The sequence below is a fragment of the Equus quagga genome, chromosome 11 (genome assembly GCF_021613505.1).
Source record: "Equus quagga isolate Etosha38 chromosome 11, UCLA_HA_Equagga_1.0, whole genome shotgun sequence".
Classification (NCBI taxonomy): Eukaryota; Metazoa; Chordata; class Mammalia; order Perissodactyla; family Equidae; genus Equus; species Equus quagga.
The window spans coordinates 7,892,191-7,914,253 of NC_060277.1; the positions used below are offsets into that span (position 1 = coordinate 7,892,191).

General features: G+C 37.5%; 1 protein-coding gene across 5 annotated transcripts in view; it reads right to left on the reverse strand.

Moving 5' to 3' along the window:
- Window positions 1-22,063, reverse strand: part of LAMA2 (laminin subunit alpha 2) — a 531,319-nt gene that overhangs the window by 152,130 nt on the left and 357,126 nt on the right. For all 5 annotated transcript variants that reach the window (XM_046676887.1, XM_046676886.1, XM_046676884.1 and 2 more), the window contains 3 exons: window positions 19,342-19,459; window positions 12,124-12,258; window positions 465-589 (listed from right to left, as the gene is read on the reverse strand). In XM_046676887.1, the coding sequence (XP_046532843.1) occupies window positions 465-589; window positions 12,124-12,258; window positions 19,342-19,459 (378 nt within the window). The remainder of the gene's footprint in view (window positions 1-464; window positions 590-12,123; window positions 12,259-19,341; window positions 19,460-22,063) is intronic.

Genomic DNA, 22,063 nt, shown 5'->3' on the forward strand with positions numbered 1-22,063 from the left:
CTGCACTATTTTTCGATTATTTTCTTGATGATCATTTATCAATCATGAATTAAACACACAAAATGAGTGGAAACAGCCACAAAAGTGATACAATATGCACCAAAACAATCCTTCATAGATAAATTTATGACAGAATTATAAGCAAACACTAGACTTTTATAAAAGTTTATAAAATTATGCACATTTGTTCATATATCATTTATTTCATAAACATACTTATGTTAATATTGGCATTTACACTTTTATTAATAAGTATTATTTACTTGGGACAGGGTTTTAAAGGAGAAATGGACCACAGAGTATTATGTGCTCACTTTTGCCATGTTATTATAGTGTTAAAAAAAGTCTCTAACTTAAATTGAGATTTTTGTCTACATGGAAAAAATAGCCAAATCATAGAAAGCCCATGTGCTACACAGATGGTGTTACTGATTGGGAAATATGGTACTATTTCTCAATCTTACTTGTTGCTGGAAGAAATCAGAGGGCAAGCACATCGCTGACAGTCACTTGGCAATCCCTTGACAATTCCATAGTATCCGACAGCACACCGTTCACAGAAGTCACCAGCAGTGTGATGTTGACAATTCTGTTAAGGAAAAGGGAGATGTTTGTTTTTAATTTAATGTGAGTTAGAATGTAACTTGTCACATAGCTCCCCACCTATGAGTGTGTGTGCTCCTGTGAACACACACATACACACATCGTCAGAGAACTCAGTTCTTAATTTTTTTGAAGATTTTATTTTTCTTTTTTTCTCCCCAAATCCCCCCGGTACATAGTTATATATATATATTTGAATTGTGGGTCCTTCCAGTTGTGGCATGTGGGATGCCACCTCAGCATGGCCTGACAAGTGGTGGCATGTCCACGCTCAGGATCTGAACCGGTGAAACCCTGGGCCCCTGAAGCAGAGCATGCGAACTTAACCACTCAGCCACGGGGCCGGCCCCTAGAGAACTCAGTTCTTGATATACGTCATTTTAAAGATGCTCTTTCATCTGAGAAACTAATACTGAGCTGTCGTAGCTACATTGACAATAAGAGTTTCTGTTCTCTTTTTCCTATGTCAATCTCTGTATAGATTTTTCTCTTACTCTAATCTGGGGAATAGACTTCACAAATTTCTAAAGTTTATTATATCATCTGGCCATTTATGCTTCTTCTCTACAAGGTGCTAGAACAGTGCTAAAGATCCTGGGACCTTGGTGCATGCCCAGCAGTGGGCTTTCTGAAACCAAACCAAGATGGAGAGTAAAAATGTTTAAAGGGGCAACAATAGGAAAAAAAGAAGGTCAGCCTAGTTACCACATTAAGAATGTTACTCATCTAATTCTCACCAAATGTTGATGGGTCTTAACGGATAGAGAGGACCCAATCTGAAACCAGGAGCCTCAGGTCCATATGCTGTTTTTCATGCTTGCGTAATAGAGACCCTTGGGCAACATGCTTTAAGACATTTCCACAGGAAAATGAGAGTAGTTTCAGAATTGCGGGAAACAGTTTTGAAATTAAAACTCTCATAAAGTAGAGTTATATTTAACACATAGCAATCATTCATGCCATAAGGACTTAGGAAGAGCCACCTGCCAGGCACTGAGACAGGCACTGAGAGGAATCAAGTGAGGGAAAAAGGTAAAATAAGACACTATTTCTACTTTGGGAAAATAAAAAAACCCTGACAAATAAGAAATGTGGCAGCAAGAATGCAGCAGGAACTGTTATGAGTGGAAATGTGACCCTTGACTTTGGGAGTTAAGAAAAAGGAGGAAATAGAAGGAATTTGGAGTTGGATTTTAGCCTGATTTTGTAAAACAGGATTTGGAGTGATCAGAAGGGTGACTTCTAATAAACAATATCCAAAGAAAAGTTGAGAAGCAAAAAACTCAGCAACAAAATAGATGTACCTGTTCGTGAACCCATCTCCTGATCAACTCAGCTGGAGCCACAGACACACCTGCAGGCTCCATACTGACCTTGGACCACATGCCATACACTGGGCTCTTTGTTTCATTCAATCAAACAAGAAGTACATACTTACTTTTCATGTGTCTTCTAACGGCCAGACAATGTTTCCTGTGGTATGTGTGGTCACTCACAACGAACAGTAACTAAAGCCATGGAATTTTAATCTATTTTTTAGAACTTCTATTCACTCTTTTTGAGAATTTGTGCTATTCTCTGGGACAAAACCATGACATTACCACAATGAATTTTAGACCATTGGTTTTTTTCACGTTTTTGGTGCTATGTTTAAAAATAAATTGTATCACTTACAGATGATTTTATAACTCAATGTAAAATGGATCCAGTGTTCCAAATGGTAGGATACAAATCTCACATATTCTAATTCTCTACCTCACTCTCAGCAGATGATAGCCTCTATTTTCAGAGAAAAGGAAGCCTTCATTTGGGTGCCCCCTCAGCTTCCTGCCAAACAACTCACCATCTTGCCTGCATGACTTCCCATCCCTTTAATGTTTACTTCTGTCCACAGGAAGTGGCCTTTTTTTTTTGAGGAAGATTAGCCCTGAGCTAACTGCTGCCAATCCTCCTCTTTTTGCTGAGGAAGACTGGCGCTGAGCTAACATCCATGCCCATCTTCCTCTACTTTCCATGTGGGTCGCCTGCCACAGCATGGCATGCCAAGCAGTGCCATGTCTGCACCTGGGATCCTAACCGACAAACCCCAGGCCACCAAAGCTGAACATGCGCATTTAACCACTGCGCCACCAGCAGGCCCTGGAAGTGGTCTTTTGTCCTTTATGTAAAGCTGCTTTCTTCCTAGACTCTGGTTTAGGAAGGAAGCCCTCTTGCCTCTCATTTTCTCCAGCATTTGCATTTTCTCCCTCTTTGTTGGCTTATTCCCATTAACATTTGAGGTTAGTCAAGACTTTTCTATCTTAAAAATATCTCTGGGGTCTCAAGTCCCTTGACAACTTCCATCCTATGTTCGATAAGCTTCTTAAAAGGATTATTAACATTCCTGGTCTCTACTTCCTCACCTCCTATCCACCCTTTAAAGAGGCTTCTGATTTTACCATTGAAACCTAATTCCAGGCTCATGTGGAAGACCTTTGTTACTAAATGAAAATTTACTGACAATAATTGTCCTCATGACACAGGAATTTCCTGAAGCAGCTGGTATTTCCGGCCCCCCTTTCTTTAACATTTTCTCTTCCTGTGGTTTCTTTAATTGTACAGGCTGTTGGTTTTTTCCCACCTCTGGCTGCTCTTTCTTATCCTCCTTCATGGACTCTTCCTTCCTTTTCTGTTTAGTAAGATTGGTGCCCTTGATTCTAACTTTGGTTCTCATCTCCTTTTTTCCCTATACATTCTACCTTGCTGATTTCATCTATTACTATGATTCCAGTTATCATCTATGTGCCCAAATTCTAATTTTGTATGTTTAGTCTAGATATCGCTAATGAGTTCTGGACTTAAATTTCCACTGGCAAAAACACCTTGAATTTGAAATGTCAAAAGTTAAGCTCATCTTGCTCTAAACCCGCTAATACTCCTGTATTTCCCATTTCATTTGGGGTCACTGTGATCTGCTCACTTATGCGGGCCGGCAGGCTAGAGGTCTCTCTCATCCCAGATATCTGTTTGATGACCGTGTTTCATGATTCTCTTACTTTCTGTTTCTTTACTTCCTTGTTGCTACTATTTTTATCTGGCCACTGTCATCTTTTATCCAGTTTATTAGAACAACCCCTTAGCCAAAGATCCTGCTTCCAAATTTTCTCATCCAGTGATTTCCCCTCACAGCAATCAGAGCAATCATCCTACAGAATGTATCAAACCATGCCATTCTCTTGCTTAAACACCTGGACTAGTTCCCGTTGTCCTCAGGATGAATTACAAACTCTCTAATGTGGCATGGATGACCTCTATAATCTGGCGCCTGCTTACCCCTCCAGCCTTACCTCTAGCCACTGCAAGCTTTGCACACTACACTGAAGCCATATAGGATCATCTGAAATTCTCAAATTATGTAAGGCTTTTTCTTACCCCAGGGACTTTTCATATGCAAATCCCCTATTCTGGAATGTTTTTTCCTCCTCTTACCTGACTGTCACCTGTTCATTTCAGCTCTCACTTTAAATGTCACTTTCTCTGATAAACATTCTCTGATGCCCTAAGTCTGGCTAGATGCTCTTCTAGCTCAACACAGTGACTGAAACACGGTAGGCATTCAGTGACTATTTTGAATGACTGTCTGAACGAATGCATCTTCTAGGAAGTATAGGTGAAACTGATCAGGCTTCTTAAGATGAAAAAGGCCAGGTTTCAAGTCTAATGACTTTACAGAAAGGTGGTTCGCAGAGCAAGATGATTTGTCATATTTTGATATTGATTGAAGTACCATAATCCTCTCTTATTCAGCTATCCCAAGGAACCACCGTATTTTAGCAATAAAACAGCCATTCCATATTTAACAGAAGCATGGTGAAAGATAATGTCTCCAAGACAAAATAATCTATGAATTCCAGTCTCAAATCATTCAGCAAGGTGTCAAATGATGCATAAGTGTTAACGGAGGAGTGCTTTAACAACAAATTTTATAGTTATAGAAATGAACATGTGCCAAAAAATACACGAGATCTTAAACAATAATTATCAGCATTTTGCTTCTGTGAAAAGAAAAGTCACTGCATAATGAATTATTTTATGTAACCTAATGAACATTAATAACTGAATCAAAACAAAGATAATGTTGATCATTACTAAAAATCTAGAGATTCAAAAATATAGTTTGCTTTTCTTATACCTACAATTCTATATAATTTCTTCACAGAGCAAGCAAATATTTTAACCTCTGGACAATCTTTCACAGCGCTGCGGACATCATAAACTCGGTTACCTGAATCAAATGTTCTGGTTAGGTTCACAGACACAACGCATAAATCATGATGCTCGTTTTGAACCTTTTTGACGTAGACTTTTTATATGACTTTCCTGTCTGCTCTGACATAGTGGCCATATTTCTCTTACATAGAAATTAATCTTTAGGAAAAATTTTGTATTTTAGATGTCTAATGAGAAGTTTATATTCTCAAGAGTGATTATATGCTAGCATATTTTCAATAATAGATTAGAATATATGATATTTATAATTTTTTGTACATAGGAAGACTGGTGGTATATATTTATTCTACTAAATCCAGTGACTGTAACATTAATGCTATAGTACCCTAGATCCAAAGTGAGAAGCTGCTAAATCTGACCTTCTTTCCTTCGGGGCAGGCCTCCACACTTTACTTGATACATTATTAAATGCATGAAGTCTTATGAGGCAGCCTTTTCATCTCGTATAACTATAAGCTATGAAGTTTTTCCTTATGCTGAATAAAAATTTGTTTCCCTCTAATTTTCAGTCAGTGGTCCAAGTTCTGCCTTCTGGAGCTATGTGGATTAAGTCTAATTCCCGTTTCCTGGGGAAAGTCCACAAATATCTAAGGAATAGTATTACTTCATTCAGTTTTTTTTCAAGCTAAATATATTTTTTCCAAGCTAAACATTTAAAAATCCTGGTTACTCAGAATTTCTCTTAAAATAAAGATTCTAAGTCTCTACCTGTGATTTTGCAAATATATTGAATGTACTTCCTTGATCTGGATCTTGTACAAATGAATCTGCAGTCGAGTAAGAAGAATTTCACAGAAATTGCTAGTATATGTCATTTCCTCTGTTCTTTCACTTAAACACTAGAATGTAAGCTCCTAGAGGACAAGGCCCATGCATTCTTCATCTTTATAATCCCAGCACCTACTACAATTCCTAAACGTTGGAAATATTTATTAACAAATGCCACAAGAATGAATAAACAAGTGAGCCTACCTAAGGTCAGAACCTTTTTCTATCAATTTCATCTTGTTAATTGTGGCTCACAATTCCACCTGTCAGGTTCTTTTGGCTTCTTGACCACCATCCCTCACCTTAGGTAACCCTTCCAGCTGTATGTGATCTGAACATTTGACGGATCTCATCCAAATCACTGATACAGACGTTGAACATGACGGGGTCAGACACGAAGCCTGTGCCACATCACTGGGGACATCTCTAGAGATTATTGCAGGTCACAATGTTCAGCAACTTCTACACCCATCAAACTTGTTAACTGATTACCATCTGGCTCATATTTTCAACCTTGTTTCCGAGGATATCATGAAACATTCTGTCAAATACCTATTTAAACAAACTAGAGTTTGAATCACAGATCTGCCCCTTACTGGCTTTTGACTTAAACAAATTGTTTCATTTCTCTCAGGATCAGTTTTTCAACTGTAAAAGAAGAAATAATCTTGTCTACCTCATAAACCTATTGTAAGAATAAATGAGAAAAGTCTATCTCCAGTGGCCAGCCCTGGTCCGGGTACATATATAGAGTTGGTCACATGGTAGCTGTTATTATTTTTGCTGAATTTGAGATATGATGTATCACACTGTCTGATGAATTTGAAATTGTACTGGAATTTGGGAAACAAGTGTCTCAGATATTATATACACAGTAACCCTAGCAATTAGTTTGGTATGTTTTATTTTGAGGGAAGCTATTCTGATTCTTAATGAGCACTATTTATTAATGAGCAACTGTAGAGTTGACAGATATTGGTTAAGTAAACAATCCTTAAGTTCCACTAGATATCGGAATCAATCTGTTTTTTACATTTTAGTTACCTTCATAAAACCTGGAATGACATTTCACTGCTTTCCTATCCTGTGACAAATTTCATGTTTTCATGATTTTTCAAATATTTTCGTATGCAACTCTTAATCACACTGCAGTTTCTATCAGTACTGTAGAATTTAATTAACCTAGGCCTTCAAAATCAAACTTATTGACTCAGCTTAGAGTGTGTTTACTCTCTCTCAGTCTGTGAGCAGAATTTTGTTATGGATTTGAAACCTGATTCTAATACATTTTAGCCATGGCGCTGTAGATTACTTAAGTTTTCTTAGCATTAATTTTTAGAGTTGTAATAAAATGTTAATAAATCCTTATTTTGGTAAGGTTGTTAGGCAGATTAAATAAGATAAAGTTTCTAGAACACTGAAACACAGTAGATTCTAGTTCTGAGTCCACTCACTGAAGACAGGGCTAAGTGCTCCACCACAGACACTGACCTTGTTTCACACAACAGAGTGGATCCGTGATGGAGATTTACTTTTTCTTTTTTTCCCTTTATTTTAAAATAATAACTGTGATAGAGTGAAAATAATATTTTCACAAACTATTTTGTCTTGAGAAAGTTATCTGAGCTAGCTGAGACTTCAATATTCCCATGTGAAATATAGGAAAAATAATACTGGCTATAGGGGTGTAGTGACAATTAAATGAGAATATATATGCATATAGACAGATAGAAATAGATATAGATATATAATAGATATAGATATAAGTGTGTATGTTATAGATAAACTCTGAAAATGTTTATATATAACAGTGTCTGTGTGTGTATCTCATTGTGTGTTTTTTTTTGTGCATGTGTGTATGTACTAATTGCTGTTACTTCATTTCCCTCCTCTCCCCCTCCTGGCTTGGGGTTCAATATTATGTATGTTTTATTTTCTATTTTGAAGAAAATTTTCCTTAATGGGAAACTATTAATGGTTTAGGGAAAAAATAGTCACTGAGCTATTGGTCATAACATGCCTATGTGTAGGAGTCATTAACGCCTAGAATGAAGCAACAGCTCTCTGGTAAGTGTCATTAGAAATTATGAAGAGAATAGTTACAAAGTGATGTGGGTTTTATGTAACATTTGAAATGCTTAGACTTCAAGTTTTCTATGGTTTTGTTTCTTCTCTACCCCTTATTTTTGAAGAAAAGTGTAAAGAAAAAGGAAAAAAGATATGAGAAAATCTAACATAATGATAGAGATAACAATGGTTTTAACATTCATTTTTGATTAATTATCACCCAATTGGTTCTAAGACTATAAATGATGGATAACATGTATGGTAATTATCATCTTAATCATCATCAATCATCATTGCTATCATTTCTATGGAGCTTACCATGTGCTAAGAAGTGTTCTAAGTCTTTTATCCAGTATTTCATTGACTCTTTACAAAAACTCTATGAGTATGTATTATTATTATTATCTTCATTTTATAATTGAGAAAACTAAGACCATATTGAGCTTTGATAAATTGACTAGGCTCATATAAGGGATGAAGCCAGGATTTGAATCAAGGCAGTCTGACCACAGAGTCATGCTTACGACCACCATACCAAAGTAGAGGGTGAGCACTGTGTAATGGATATGAAATTAAACTGAGATCCACACTACACATACAAAAGAAATCAGTGTGCTTCAGTTTCCTCAGTTACAGCATCAGACTAATGATAGCTGTTTCCTATTTGCCTCATGGGACTGTTTCAAAGATGAAGAAAGTTGCCTAAATTCAAAAGTTGTAAGTTCCCTTAAGGAAAATATAAAAATTCAGAGCACAATAATTTATACTAGCTGTGCATGTTTGATGCATATATATATTTACTTTTTACTTCATCTAGGGATATGTCAGAAAATAGACCGTATTTAGGATTTGTTTTTTTTCTTTTGGTGAGGAAGATTGTCCCTGAGCTAACATCTGTGCCAATCTTCCTCTATTTTGTATGTGGAATACCACCGCAGCCTAGCTTGATGAGTGGCATGTAGATCTGCAGCCAGGATCCTAACTCACAAACTCCAGACCACCAAAGTGGAGTACACAAACCCAAACACTACAACACCATGCCAGCCCCAGTATTTAGGATTCTTAAGGTGCAAAAATAGCTATAATAGCCATTGGTCAAAAAAGGATGGTGTAAAGACAACTTTTATGCTAAATAAAACTGAAATTAAATGGTATCCTTTATGAATACTTCTAAATTAATCATATGAAGTGAACATAACCCTGTTAAAAGATTTCAATGAAGATCGCATAAGAAAGAAAACTGCATTTAATTCTCACTTAAGAATGTGTAAATTAACTCCCTCTCCTGAAATTATTGAATTTTGTAAGCCAGCAGATTGGTGAAAGAATACTGCACTGAAACCAAATAGTGATTAGTTCAGGAATTCAAGGATGGTTAATAATAGTCTGTTATTCATCTACTCAATATCATTCATCATTCTGTTTAAGGTAAAAAAGTATATCCAATCATATCTTAAATGTATCTTCCCCTCCACTCCATTCCTCACAAATAAGCATATGATAATTTCAATATCCTATCTTGAGTGAAAGAAGATATCATTAGGAAGCCAGGAAGAAAAAGAAGTAAACTAACCACCAGCATAATACTTTGCGGTGAAAGACTTGAGGCATTCATATTAAAATCAGGAATAAGATAGGAAGCTGACTACCTTTGTATTTAACATCTTCTGGAAGACTTAATCAACGCAAAAATATGAAATTATTATACTAGATATTGTTTCTGGTAAGGAAAAGCACAATTATAATTATTTGCAAATAATATTATTGTAAATGTAAAAATAACTGAAACAATCAACTGAGAAACTTCTAGAACTGAAAAAAAGTAGTTGGACATCAAATACATGTAAAAAATCTGTTCTGTTAATGTTTACCAGTAATGACCAGTTAGTAAACATATTGAACAAAAAAAGTAACGTTTACCATTGAATTAAAAATGTAAAATACATGGAAATAATTTTAATATAAAAATGCATAACCTATATAGATAATACTAGAATAGTTTACTATGAGACACAAAATGTTTACATACAGAAGAGGATCATATTCCTGGGTTGCGGGATGATAACTGAATAGTGTAAAGATAGCTATTCTGTACAAATAGTTATTCCAGTAAAAATTCTAGTAAGATCTTTTGGTGAAGAGATTGAAATAGTGAATCAAAATGTCATCTGGAAGAATAAGTAAGTACAACCAGTTAAGAAAATTAGAAAAAGAGGAGTAACAAAGGCCCCTGCTTTACCAGATGTTATAATTTAGTATGAAATGAAAGTAACCAGAACATTGCAAAAATAAATAAAAAGTAAGTAAGACAGAATAGACGATCCTTTAAACATATCTTGATACAGAGAAAACAAATTTGTATATATTTAGATACCATGGTGTATCAAGGAGAAAAGGAAATATTAATGTAGTTCTTTAAAGGGATACATATTTGAAGAAAGATTACCTCTCCATACCACAATAAATTTTAGAAAGATTAGAGTTGGATCTAAAATGTAATCATAGAAAAATGGTAAATGCAATGAGATCTCAGTATAGATATTGAAAGTCATGTGCCTGGGTGGCATCACCATGAGAATGAGTGTAGTTAGAGAAGCAAATTGCTCCAAGAATTGAATCCTAGGATATCAGCATGCAGACTTCAGGTAAAGAGGAGGAAAAGGAGAAGCAACTGAGAAGGAGCAGCCATGTAGTTAAAAAATCTCTAGCATATTGAGTCCAGGGAAGCAAACCGAACATGGAAAGTTTCAGGAAGAATGGGTGACTGAGAGTAGCAAACGCTGCTGATAGATCAAGTGAGATGAAGACTGACAGCTGAACACCAGTCACTGGCTTCAGCAGAGTGGCGAAGTAAAAGCCTGATTTTCAAGAGAGAATGGTAGGAGAGAAATTGTAGACAGAGTATCAACAAGTCTTCATTGTATGAAAGGAGAGGAATGAAGTGGTAGAAGTCAAGACCGGAACTGGAGTCAAGAGTTTATGTGTGTGTGTGTGTGTGTATGTGTGTGTGTTTGCTTTTTAAGACAGAAGAAGAACCAAAAAGTGATGATGCAGGAGGGAGAGAACAGGACTAGGTGGAGTGATATCCCTGAGTAGGGGAGAGGAGTAGGATCTATGCCATATCTGGCAGACTCAGTCTTTTCTAGAAACAAGAATAGTTCATCCAAAGTATGAAGAGTTAATTTTATGGACATTATGATCACCAAGAATTATGATAGGAGTAGTGCTAGAGAGAATGGCAATGAAACAGAGGGAAATTCTTCAAGCAATGAGGTGGCTGACCTGAGGATTATAGATGAATTTAACATGCAGGAGTAGTGGGCACATAGATGGGGCAGCTAATGGACACAGAGGTGGGGGCATGAGGCTCAAAGCTGGGTGTTGTTATGGAGGAGAAGAGGAGAATGATATGAAAGTGGCAGTGAGGAGCAAGGACACCTGCCCTCCTCCAGGCTCAGGGGAATGAAGAGCGTGAGAGAAAACAGTGGCGACGACTTGAGAGGACGTGGAGCAGTGTTAGCAGGAGAGCAAGATGAAGTGAACAGGAAAGGAAGAGGGAGATTAGGTGGGGGGTTTTGCTGATGTCAGAGTGTGGTTCCACAAGGCTTGAGGGAGGGGCTTCGGAAGATGAGGAGACGTGGGAAATGGGTTCAGCCAAGGAGCTGTCCAGAGCTGGCTGGGATTAGAGTCTGGGAGATCTCAGTCATGACACAGGAAACCTGAATTTCTTGATAGTCCTGATTGTTCCAAGGATATCAGTGGTGGAGTAGGGTGTTAGCAGGAACATAACACAAAATAAGCACAGCCTAAATTCTGCGGGAAATGGTTAAATTATGGGATATTCAATCAAAGATTGTAAAGATTTTAAAGAATATCTAGCGACATAATATGTTCATCATATGTACCTTTAAAGAGCAGAACATAAAACTGCACTCATGGTATTTTATAAATATTATTTATAAACACATGCATAAAATTGGTAGGAAATTCCTAAAATATTAAATGTTTATCTTATATAAATAAATAATATGAATAAATAAAAATGAATTTTGGATGACTTTTATTTGTTTCTTAGCACTTTTCTAAAATTTCCAAATTTCTTATAAAAAGCTTATTTTTTTATAATCGGAAAAAAACATCATGTGATTTTTAAATAAATAGCTCTTCTTCTATGATGCTAATATTCTATTTCTTGACATGAGTAGTAGCTTTTCCAACTATCATTTTTTAATTACTTTAAAACGTGTATAACATGTAGATGTCTTTTTTTCTGCATGTTTTGTTTCACACACGCACACTCTCACACATGCACATTTCAGTCTTCTGCAATTTAGCTGACCTCTGCACATGGTATCTGAGCATGCGTAAAGAGAAAAGGGCACATTGACCTCGTTCCCGAAAGGCTCCGATGAATACCTGGCATATGGAGGTTTCAGGGTCACAGAGACTGCTGTGTCCATTACACTGACATGGAACACAGGTGCCCAGGGTTGGTGCAGGAGTGCGGCCACCCGGCTCAGAACGTAGCCGATAAAATCCTGGCGTGCATGTCTGAAAGAAACGGAAGCCAGTTAGAACAGCCAAATTAGAAATCTTGCTTTAGCAACACTTGTGTTGTTCAGTGGTTAAAAAGTAGGACTTCTTTTCCCTCACTTACGTTAAAGGCAACATCATTTACAAACACAAGTGCCAATTTGATTATGAATGTGTATTTCTGCCTGGTCCCTAGAGTGTACGGGCAGCATCCGTGTTATCAGACTTTAGCAAAGGAAAGCTGTTATTTGCATATACACCTCAGCCTGAGAAAGGTTCAAACAGTCTTCTTTTTCTTGAGAAAGAGGTTTGTTTTTAAATAAAATTGTCATATGGACTAAATAGAGAATTCCAATGTCCTTGACAACCTAAAATCTGCTTCTACTGTGTTTGATGGATAACTAGCAAACGTCCAATGAGACTCAGCAAAAAATTAAATAAGTAAAAAAGTGTCACAGTTGCAATATTTATATCAGTATAATTTACAGACCATAAAAGTAAGAAATTCAAAATAATGAAAGCTCTACATGTCTTGGGAATATCAGGCCACCAATAAAGTTTATCTTTCCCTGATCTGTTTTTTCATTTTGCAATAAAAATCTGAGAGCAAACAGAACACTGCTAGCAAAGCTGACATAAGCAGAATCAAGACTTCCATCTTCATTTGGGTTTATTATGTAAATGTCTCAAAAAACATCTCTGGCTTTCTGGAAGGAAGCCCACAGCTCTGGAGAGGGAATGAGAACAGTCCTGTGTTCTGGGCTCAGACCCCGGGGTAGACAAAGCTGCTGTGTTTATCAGACATTGTTTGATTCAGGGGTGAGAGGTAGGAGTTATTTTTCAGATCCCACTGAAGACTGTAAAGGGACAGTTTGATCCCGTTGGCCATGTAGGATTTTTTTCACAGGCTATCTTGCTCCCACTGATGAAAAAAGTGATAACTGAATAAACAGGAAAAAATATATTGGATTAAGAGCTTGTTAATGCCTCCGTATTCCTTTGGTTCTGGACTGGGTCACCCAGAGTAGAATATGCAAAGAGGTTCCTAAGAAAGAGAAAAAACCAACAGTCACCACTCTCCCTGTTTGTTCTGATTTGGATAATGTGAAAGTACCTCAGTTAAGCGCTTAAGTCTCTCTGCTTTTATCACAGCCTGCAGGAAATTCTAGTGAGAGTTATTAATGTCCCAGCTTTGAGCCAGCTGATAAAACCAGGAATGGTATTCAAAATATTTTGAGTCTCCTTTGTCTTATGGTGGATCTAGTCATATATCTTAGTAAGTTTACTCATGTTATTTAAAATCAAGGCTCATTTTGCCATTGTATCCAAATAAGGTCTGGAAATTATGGCTGAGGAATTCCTTTAAGCATAACTGAAGAAACAATTGAAGGTGTATTTAAAAATGTGCCACAGCGTGGGTTGTTCCAACTCTTGTACAAGGTGATTGTAGAATAAAGTTGGATTTCTTTCCATGGATTTCATCCTTGGATACCTATATAATTGTTGTTATTTTACTGCTATATTTGCTTTGGGGGTGGGTGTGTGTGCATGTGTGTGTGTGTGAAACTCAGACAAATTGAGAGGTTCTAACTCTATTTTGTTTCTTACATGAAAGTTTAAAACAAGTCTTAGAAGAAGAAGAAAGTGAAGAAAGAGTACTTTTCACTGAAGAATCATAAGAAGCCCAACACTACAAAGTCAAAATTCAAGGTGAGTGCCATAGGTGACATTTACTGTACCAAACACCCAATTTCTCCTATTACTATGGCTTTTCCCTGGAAGGACAGAGGACGAGGTAGAAAACCGTCCTTAGTGGACTCCAAGCCTGAGCTCCAAGATGAGCTGTGTGTAGAACCTTCTAGACCTATCTCCATGGTTCTCAATCCTGGCTGTACGTAGAATCATCTGAGGAGCTTTACATACTCATGCCCGGCTCCACCCCAAGAGATTCTAATTGAATTGGTGGAGAGTGGGGCCAGGGAACTCCTAGGAGCGTCTAATAAGCAGCCAAGATTGTGAATCCCTTGCATGCTTCTCATTCTCTGCTGAGAAATGTGTGTCTTTAAAAGGCACACAGGGGCCGGCCGGGTGGCTCAGCGGTTAAGTTCCCGCGTGTTCCGCTTCGGCGGCCCGGGGTTCGTCGGTTCAGATCCCCGGTGCGGACATGGCACCGCTTGTCAAGCCATGCTGTGGCAGGCGTCCCACATATAAAGTAGAGGAAGATGGGCACAGATGTTAGCTCAGGGCCTGTCTTCCTCAGCAAAGAGAGAAGATTGGCAGCAGATGTTAGCTCAGGGCTAATCTGCTTTAAAAGAATAAATAAAGATAAAAAAATAAAATAAAAGGCACACAGATTCTGGTACCATGACACAAATTAAGATGGAAGCCTTGATGTCACAAGTTAGCATGGCTTGAGGGATACAGGCAAATCACTTGGTGTCATTGAAACATGATTTCCTCATCCCCAAAATGAGCAGGTGTACTAACTCAGATGATTTCTGTAGATTCTTTCAGTTCTAACACTCCAGATTAATTTTGTGTCTTTACAGATTAAATTTCTAAGACTTAGCAAAGAAAAAGAGACTCTTCCACAACGCAAGAGTTAGAAACTTAAAACATTTTTTTAAAGGAATGGGACATATTTATTCCTCTTGAATCTCCTCCTTTCCTGGATCCTTTTTGTATTTATTCTTTCTATTTGTTTTTACGGGTGCTTTTCAATATCAGATGTTTTTCTTCTCAGTGGATTAGGGCAAAATTCAAAAGAATGGCTACATTTGAGTTGGGAACAAAAGAGGAAAGGAAACAGCTACTTTTTAAAGTCCCATCTACAGTCCTTTCTGGAACAAAATAGAGAATGAAAGAAAAGCGAATAAGTAAACACTATCCTAATCTTATCCCCTTATTTTCTAACTCCATCTTTCCCAACGTGCTCCTTCCTTGTGTTGAAATTATTCATAACTCAATTTTCTTCTGTTTTCCTTCCATCTTTATTTTCATAATATGATATCTCACCAAAATTTTAGAAGCAAATTTGCACAGAAATGTGGAGGGTGGCAAGAAGGAAATGAGACAAGAGAGGAAAAAGCGAGCACGCACCAGGTGCAGAGTTACACAACATCCCCTCCTCTCTCCTCGGAGTTCAACAACAACAGATACTTGTGCTGTTGCCACTAACAACACTCTATCTTGTATGTTGACATGGATTTTTGCAATCAGGCAATCCTGGCTTTAACTCCCATTCCACCACTTGCTACATCTGATTGGGCAGGTTTTAAATGCTGTGGGCTGTGGTTTCCTCACCTGGAACATAAGGATGTTGTATAACATAATAGTTGAATGTAAGTGTGTTTAGGTTTTTTGAAACAGGCTGATCTAGGTTCAGATGTCAGTTTTGCTGTTTTCTGGCTGTGTGATCACAGGCAGGTTTTTTAACCTGCCGTGGCTTCCATTTCCTCATCCACAAAATAGGGGTCATAATACATACTTAATGATGTTGGTGTAAGAGTAATAGGAAATGCACTTGGTGTCGTGCAGGATACAGTAAGCACCCAATAAATGGGAAGTACTTTTTTAATAGGGTTGTTGTGAATATTAAATGAGATGTTGTATGTTTAGTGCTTGACTAAATCAACATGAGTACCTCTATTCCAGATATTTTTAAAATCCAGTCAGTGAGCATAGACTGAAAACAAAGGCAACAGTGATTGTTCTATGCTGCATGGGGAAACGAAGCTATAAGGGGGGCCCCTTGCTCCAAATGTTCTTTAATATTTCTATATACGTGGAAACAGAGTCTTTGGGTCATCCATGTGCAACCAGAAGTGGTAAATGATATTCTGAGGGAGAGGTGTGCATGTGTAAGAATAAAAGTCAATTCTCACTTTAGTTCATAATAGGTATAAATTGTTTGAGGATTTAAAAAAATTCTTTTTACTAGCCAAAAGTGATAGCTCCTGAGTGGTGACCCAGAAGACACCAGCCCTTCAACTATGAGCCAGAAGCTCTATTAAAACATGGGGCGGAGAAGAAGGCTGAAGTGATCAAAATAGGACGTGAGACCATCTGCAGATTTCTGATTTCCATGATCTTGTTGCAGAGAACCACACATTCAAGGCTGAATAGTTTCCCCTGAGTGAGGTCAGTTGAGGCAACAAGGTTCACTGAGACAATGGTGAGGAGCAGCTTAGGCGAAGTATGGTAAACTCAATGGCTCCCGCACCAACAAACGTGGTGAGGAAAGTGCCTCCTTTACTTGACCTCTAAAGGTAATCTGGTCTCTCCTTTAAATCATAAATTATAAAAAGTAGGCATTTCCAGAACTAACATTTTCAGTGAACAGGGCTGCACTGTCATAACACTACAGGTAACAAGCAAAGGCTTCAGAACTGTCTATATTTTCGCTGGTAACTGACACAATTTTGTTTATTTGCAACCACAAAAACATGCAATGAATAGCCTGTAAATGCAGATGTCCCTAGAATACGATACATTTGGTGAAAATATTGTAAAGGAATTGTTTTGTGTATTCATGATCCAGAGCATATGTTACTGGAATGGAATGTATTACTTCAAAACTGTCCTTAGCTCTTGCTTTGATGATTAGATTTTATGCCTGGGTAATTACACTCTAGAATCAAAATGAATTATAAATAAAACGTATAATGGATTAGAGGCAATGGGTTGTGGAGAACACATCAGTTACCTTATTATGAGAGATAGGCCTTTATCTGCATAATCTCTCCACCAAGATATTTCTGTTATTATTGTCTGTAAATAGGAGATTAAGTGAAATCCACAGGACAACGTGAAGCCACCAATGCAGAGGATGTTGTGTGTGTATTCCTAGCTTCTCTTTATTTTCTTCATTTATCATTTGCTATTTGTGCTAATTTATATTTTCATATGATGATGGAAAATTACTAAGATTAACGGGAAAGAATATTTTAGCATTTGCTATTTAAAAACCATACCAATCACAATACAAAGAGTTTTTCACATTTAATATCTAGAATGGAAGGTGGCCTGCATTAAAATAGTTTGCTGCTCTGCTAACATTTTTGTTCATACGTGAACAGTATTATTTTAAATAAATGCAGAAAAAATATCTCTGTGGTAACTTTCTCTTCAAGATATCTAAAGGTCAATCCTGACTACTTACCCGATAACTTCTATAGCAAAATAATATTGCAGAATCAAGAGAATTTTAGATCTTCAAAACCCAGTCTGTAATTTTATAGATTGGATAACTACGTCACAACTAAGGCCTGTAGAAATTAAGGGATTGACCAAGGTCGCTCAGTCAGCAGCACAGCCAAATATTCCCTGAGACAAATAAAATTTCACCTCTCGTCTAGAAAAATCTCAAGTTCTTTCTGTCTTTTATCTTGAAATCTTTCCTGCTCATTGGAAAGGGAGTATATTTTATATGTGCCATACTTGCTCTCTCATCTTTCACAAATACACTGTGTGCATACGTATGTTTCGGTGGGTTGTGCACATAAGTGCAATATATATACTTAGTTGTGTGTGCACAAATGAATGGATGTGTATGTAGGAGTTATGATTTAAAAGTGAAACGGATTGTGTATTTTTTAGATCAAATTCAAGTGAATATTGCCCGTTAGAGCAGTCACAAAGCTATATGATCATTCCAGGGACGTTTCACAGGTATTTGCAGTCGTTCTTATGCAACTGTTCTCTGAATGACCTGGCGGCCATCCATACTGTGGTAACTAAGGTGAATGCTACTTCAGGTTACAATGGAGCTTTCGCACATACGTTTTCATTCAAATTAATCATGATGATTCTAGGGGTCCAGGAACAAACAGAACAAACGTCGGTCCAAGTGATGGAGCGAGGGAGGACTCACCGCCACCAAGCTCCCCTTCTATCACTATACCATGCCAAGTCTCAAGAGATTTAAGCTCATTGTCTTTAAGTTGCACTTCATCTGCCTCATGAGCCATACATAATAAAACTTCTCCTCTATACAAAAGGAAATGTATAACATTATTTATAAACAAACCAATGCCATGGACATGTAACTACTTATTCTGTTAAGTAATCAAATCGATTAACGTTGACTACTACTAGGCACTGTGACAGGTGCTGCACGTTGACGGCTCATTCAGTCTTCACCCCATTCTTAGGCAGTAGGTCGGGGAGATATTAAAACTATCTAAGTCACATGCTGTGGGCACCAACCAATCTGACTAAGGAGAAAATCTGTGCCGTAGGGCTGGAGCAGGTCCTGGAGGCCCCTCCCATACCAGCCTTTAGTGTCGCACTGTGGGGAGGACTGTGGGGTCTCCAGGGGAGGGGCAAGTGTGGTGGCAGTAACTTACAGGTTCAGGGATTTACCAGCTGAAGCTTAAAGAGGTATAGCAACCTGTGCAAGGTCTCAGCCCTAGGATGTGCTGAAGCTAAGATTCAAAACCAGTTCGGTTTGTAACCCATTCCTCCTTTCCTTATATCATACTCTTCCTATGAGTATTTAATATTTGTAAAAATTAAATTAAGTTCCAGAAGATGAAGATATGGAAAATTTTCAATTCTCAGGACAGCCAAAGAAATACCCTAGAAAGTAAAAAAAGAAATTTTAAAAATATAATGACTGAATGATAGTGGCCCTGTTGGAACAATACATGTCCTTCTGAGAAGCCTATGTTGAAGGGACTAGTCTGCTTATTTAGCGCCTAAGTTTTGTCACGTTCTACATAAAAAGTCTTTCAAAACTCATTCTAACCCCATCTCATAATGGCTGCAGTTTAAGTGTCTCTAACTGATCCGAGGTGGTGCCGAGAGAATAGACCAGTTATAATAAACGGGCCTTATAAAACGTTCTTATTTCCTCACTCTTCCATATTTTCACAAATCTTGTACTTTTTATCAAATATATCCCTTCAGTTGTGATTCCTACTTCTAGGGAGCAATAGCATCCTTCTTACTGTGTCTCACACTGTGAGTGGAAGAGCAAAGAAAAGAGGTTAATGGTATGCATGAAAGTAAAACTGATGGCAGCAAAGGTGGTTCTGGAAGTATTTTCATTGGGCTGGTTCAGTGAGTTGAGCTTAAGAAGGCTGGGAGGAGCCAGCTTACCTCGCAGGACAAGCCAGAATAGCCCGGGGGACAATCACATCTTTCTATCAAGCGAGCAGGAGGAGTCTCTGGTGTTATGCGTCCTTGTTCAGCTACCTCCATTGAGATTTCAGAAATCCTGAAAACAGTGAGTGTGCACTTAGATGATCACGTCAGAAAATGAAGCGCACCTAGCAAGCACTCAATCCTGCAAGAAGAGTCTCCTCAGGTTTTTGCCAATACTCTCAAGTTTGGTCTCATGTTTTGAAGCTGCCTAAAATCCTGGGGCTCACGGGCCACATCTTATTACTGCAACGTTGCTTCCTCAAAGGTTGAGATTACATATTAGCAAAATACTCACATAAATTGTAAGGAGCTTAGTAAATTAGATGCCTGATGTCCTGTTGAGAAGTTATTACAAAGACTTTTTCCCCCACTTTTTAAAATGTGAGTGGCTTCAGGTAGACATGGTCAGTTAATTAGACATTTATATTCTTTCAAACAGACAATCCAAGGTCATTCCCCCTTAGCATATCGCTGGTAGTCATTGGTGAAATTGCTTTTAATTTACAATTGTCCCTGATTTCTTCCTCTTGAGTCTCCAAACGTCCTTTCAAGAACTTTAGGAAACAACAATCAGGCATAATCTAACAATATTGATTTCTTTCCGAGGATAGGGAACCTTTCAAATTTAGTATTTTGCTAATTTTATTTAAAAGATCCTTCAAGTAACTTAACTCCCCCTTCCTATAGGTGGAAAGGTCCTTATAATTGAAAAAAAAATTATTCCCAGTGAAAATATTGATACCCTTTCCATTAATTTGAAATTATACATTAAAAAATATATGCAGTCCATAAACTCAGACTATTTCATGACTGACTAACTGGTAACATGAAATGTTCTGCAAATAAACTTTTAAATGAGACAATGAATAGTTTTGCTTCAATAAAAGTCACCTCCAATAGCTTAAGGAGCTTGAATCATAAACTTTATAACAAGCATAGGTAGGTTTTATTGACACTGAATTATGGATGCCCATTGTAGCTTCGCTGGCATACTAATCTGCACTCAGATCAACCACCCTTTATGGAACACACGTTCAGTTCAAATTCAGTTGTACTCTCCCCTCCTTATAGGACACTTAGTGGCCGTGAGCTGTAAACAAACAGCTCCCCTCCTGTAAGAAGAGGAGCTTATGTTCCCCTGATTCTCTGTGGGAGTAAGAAGGTAATTTGGTGTTTGTTGACAACGCATCTCTGCTGGCATCTCATGGTATTTTATAACTTGAAGAGTCACCTTCCTTTCTCCTGTGCATGCATGTCCCACACGTGCATGCACACAAAAGACTAGCTAGTATTTAAAAACCAAGTGATACTTGAACAGTACCAAGGACAGATATTTCCGCAATATCTCTCTATCAATGGTTCTGCAAAAACCACCATTTTTTCTCAGGGGATTGGAGAGCAACTGCTTTGCCTGAATCAGGGACTTGGCCAAATTCAGGCTTCTCTTCAAATGAATACTGAAACAGGAAGTTATGATGTCCTTCAAATAAATGTAAGAGAAGACAGTCAAGGAAAAAGAAAATGTCAGCATTGACGAAATGTACAAAGTCTGAATCTCAAACCACATGTAGAACTCTTACACTCACTATTTGTGAGACTATTTAAACTTGTAACAATAAAATTGCAAGGTTATGTCGTAATTACTTTGGGGAGAAGATTCAAAGGTATTTTTGACCTTTGTCACAATTCCACTGTCCCAAGTGTTTATCCACTGTTCTATTTGTTTTTATTCTTTCTAGAGGATGACTCTAGTTTTTATTGAGCCTAGAAAAAGTGAAGTATGTATTTATTCCAATTTCAAAACATGATCTGGTAGGCCACAGGATATTATTTCGTGAGGTATTGAAGTAAGGTGAGAAAAGAAAGAGACTTCTGGGGAAAAAAAGAAAACCTCACAGTGTAGGAAGATGGAATTGGTGTGAAAGCAGCAAAGAAAGTACAAGGAGAAATGGATGACACCATTGCTTCTATCAGTTCCACGAACCAAACGTTCTTGTACTACCAAATTTTTTACTGTAGCATGGAACAACTTGCAAAATGACATATTTGCACTCTCACAAAGTTACCTGCTGTCTTCTATGACATGCACACCTGCTTTGGCTCTCCCACCTGATTTTTATTTCATATTCGAAAATTAATTAAGATAGCTGACAGTATATTTTTGGTACACGCTATTTCATTATTTCACATAAAAATAATCTTCTGTGAGAAGTTAGAAATATGAAAAGGAAACCAAAGAAATACAGATTTGAAAGCGAATTTTGGTCCTTGATTTATTCTTTTACCAAAAGTCCTTACTTTTGACACAATCAACAATATGGATCTTCTGCAGTAAAGAAAAGGATTTTCTGCTATATGTTTAGTACAGCATAAACATTGGAAATATGGTATTTTTATATTCATTGCTTGGCCAATGAGAGGCTTCGTCATTTTGTTTTGTTTGGTTTTGTTTTCCTGCACTGGTTAACTAACTTATCATATAGGATTCTTTCCAAACATCTATTGATTCCGTATTCTTACAGGATGTAACAGGGAAACTAACAGGCCAGAGAAATTGAGACTATGTGTATGAACTCCACCCAACTTGCTGCCTCCAGGGTATAAAACTTACCTACCTCCTTGTGATTCCTCATTTGATCTCATTGGATACCTTGTCCCTTCCGCTCAGGGAACATGA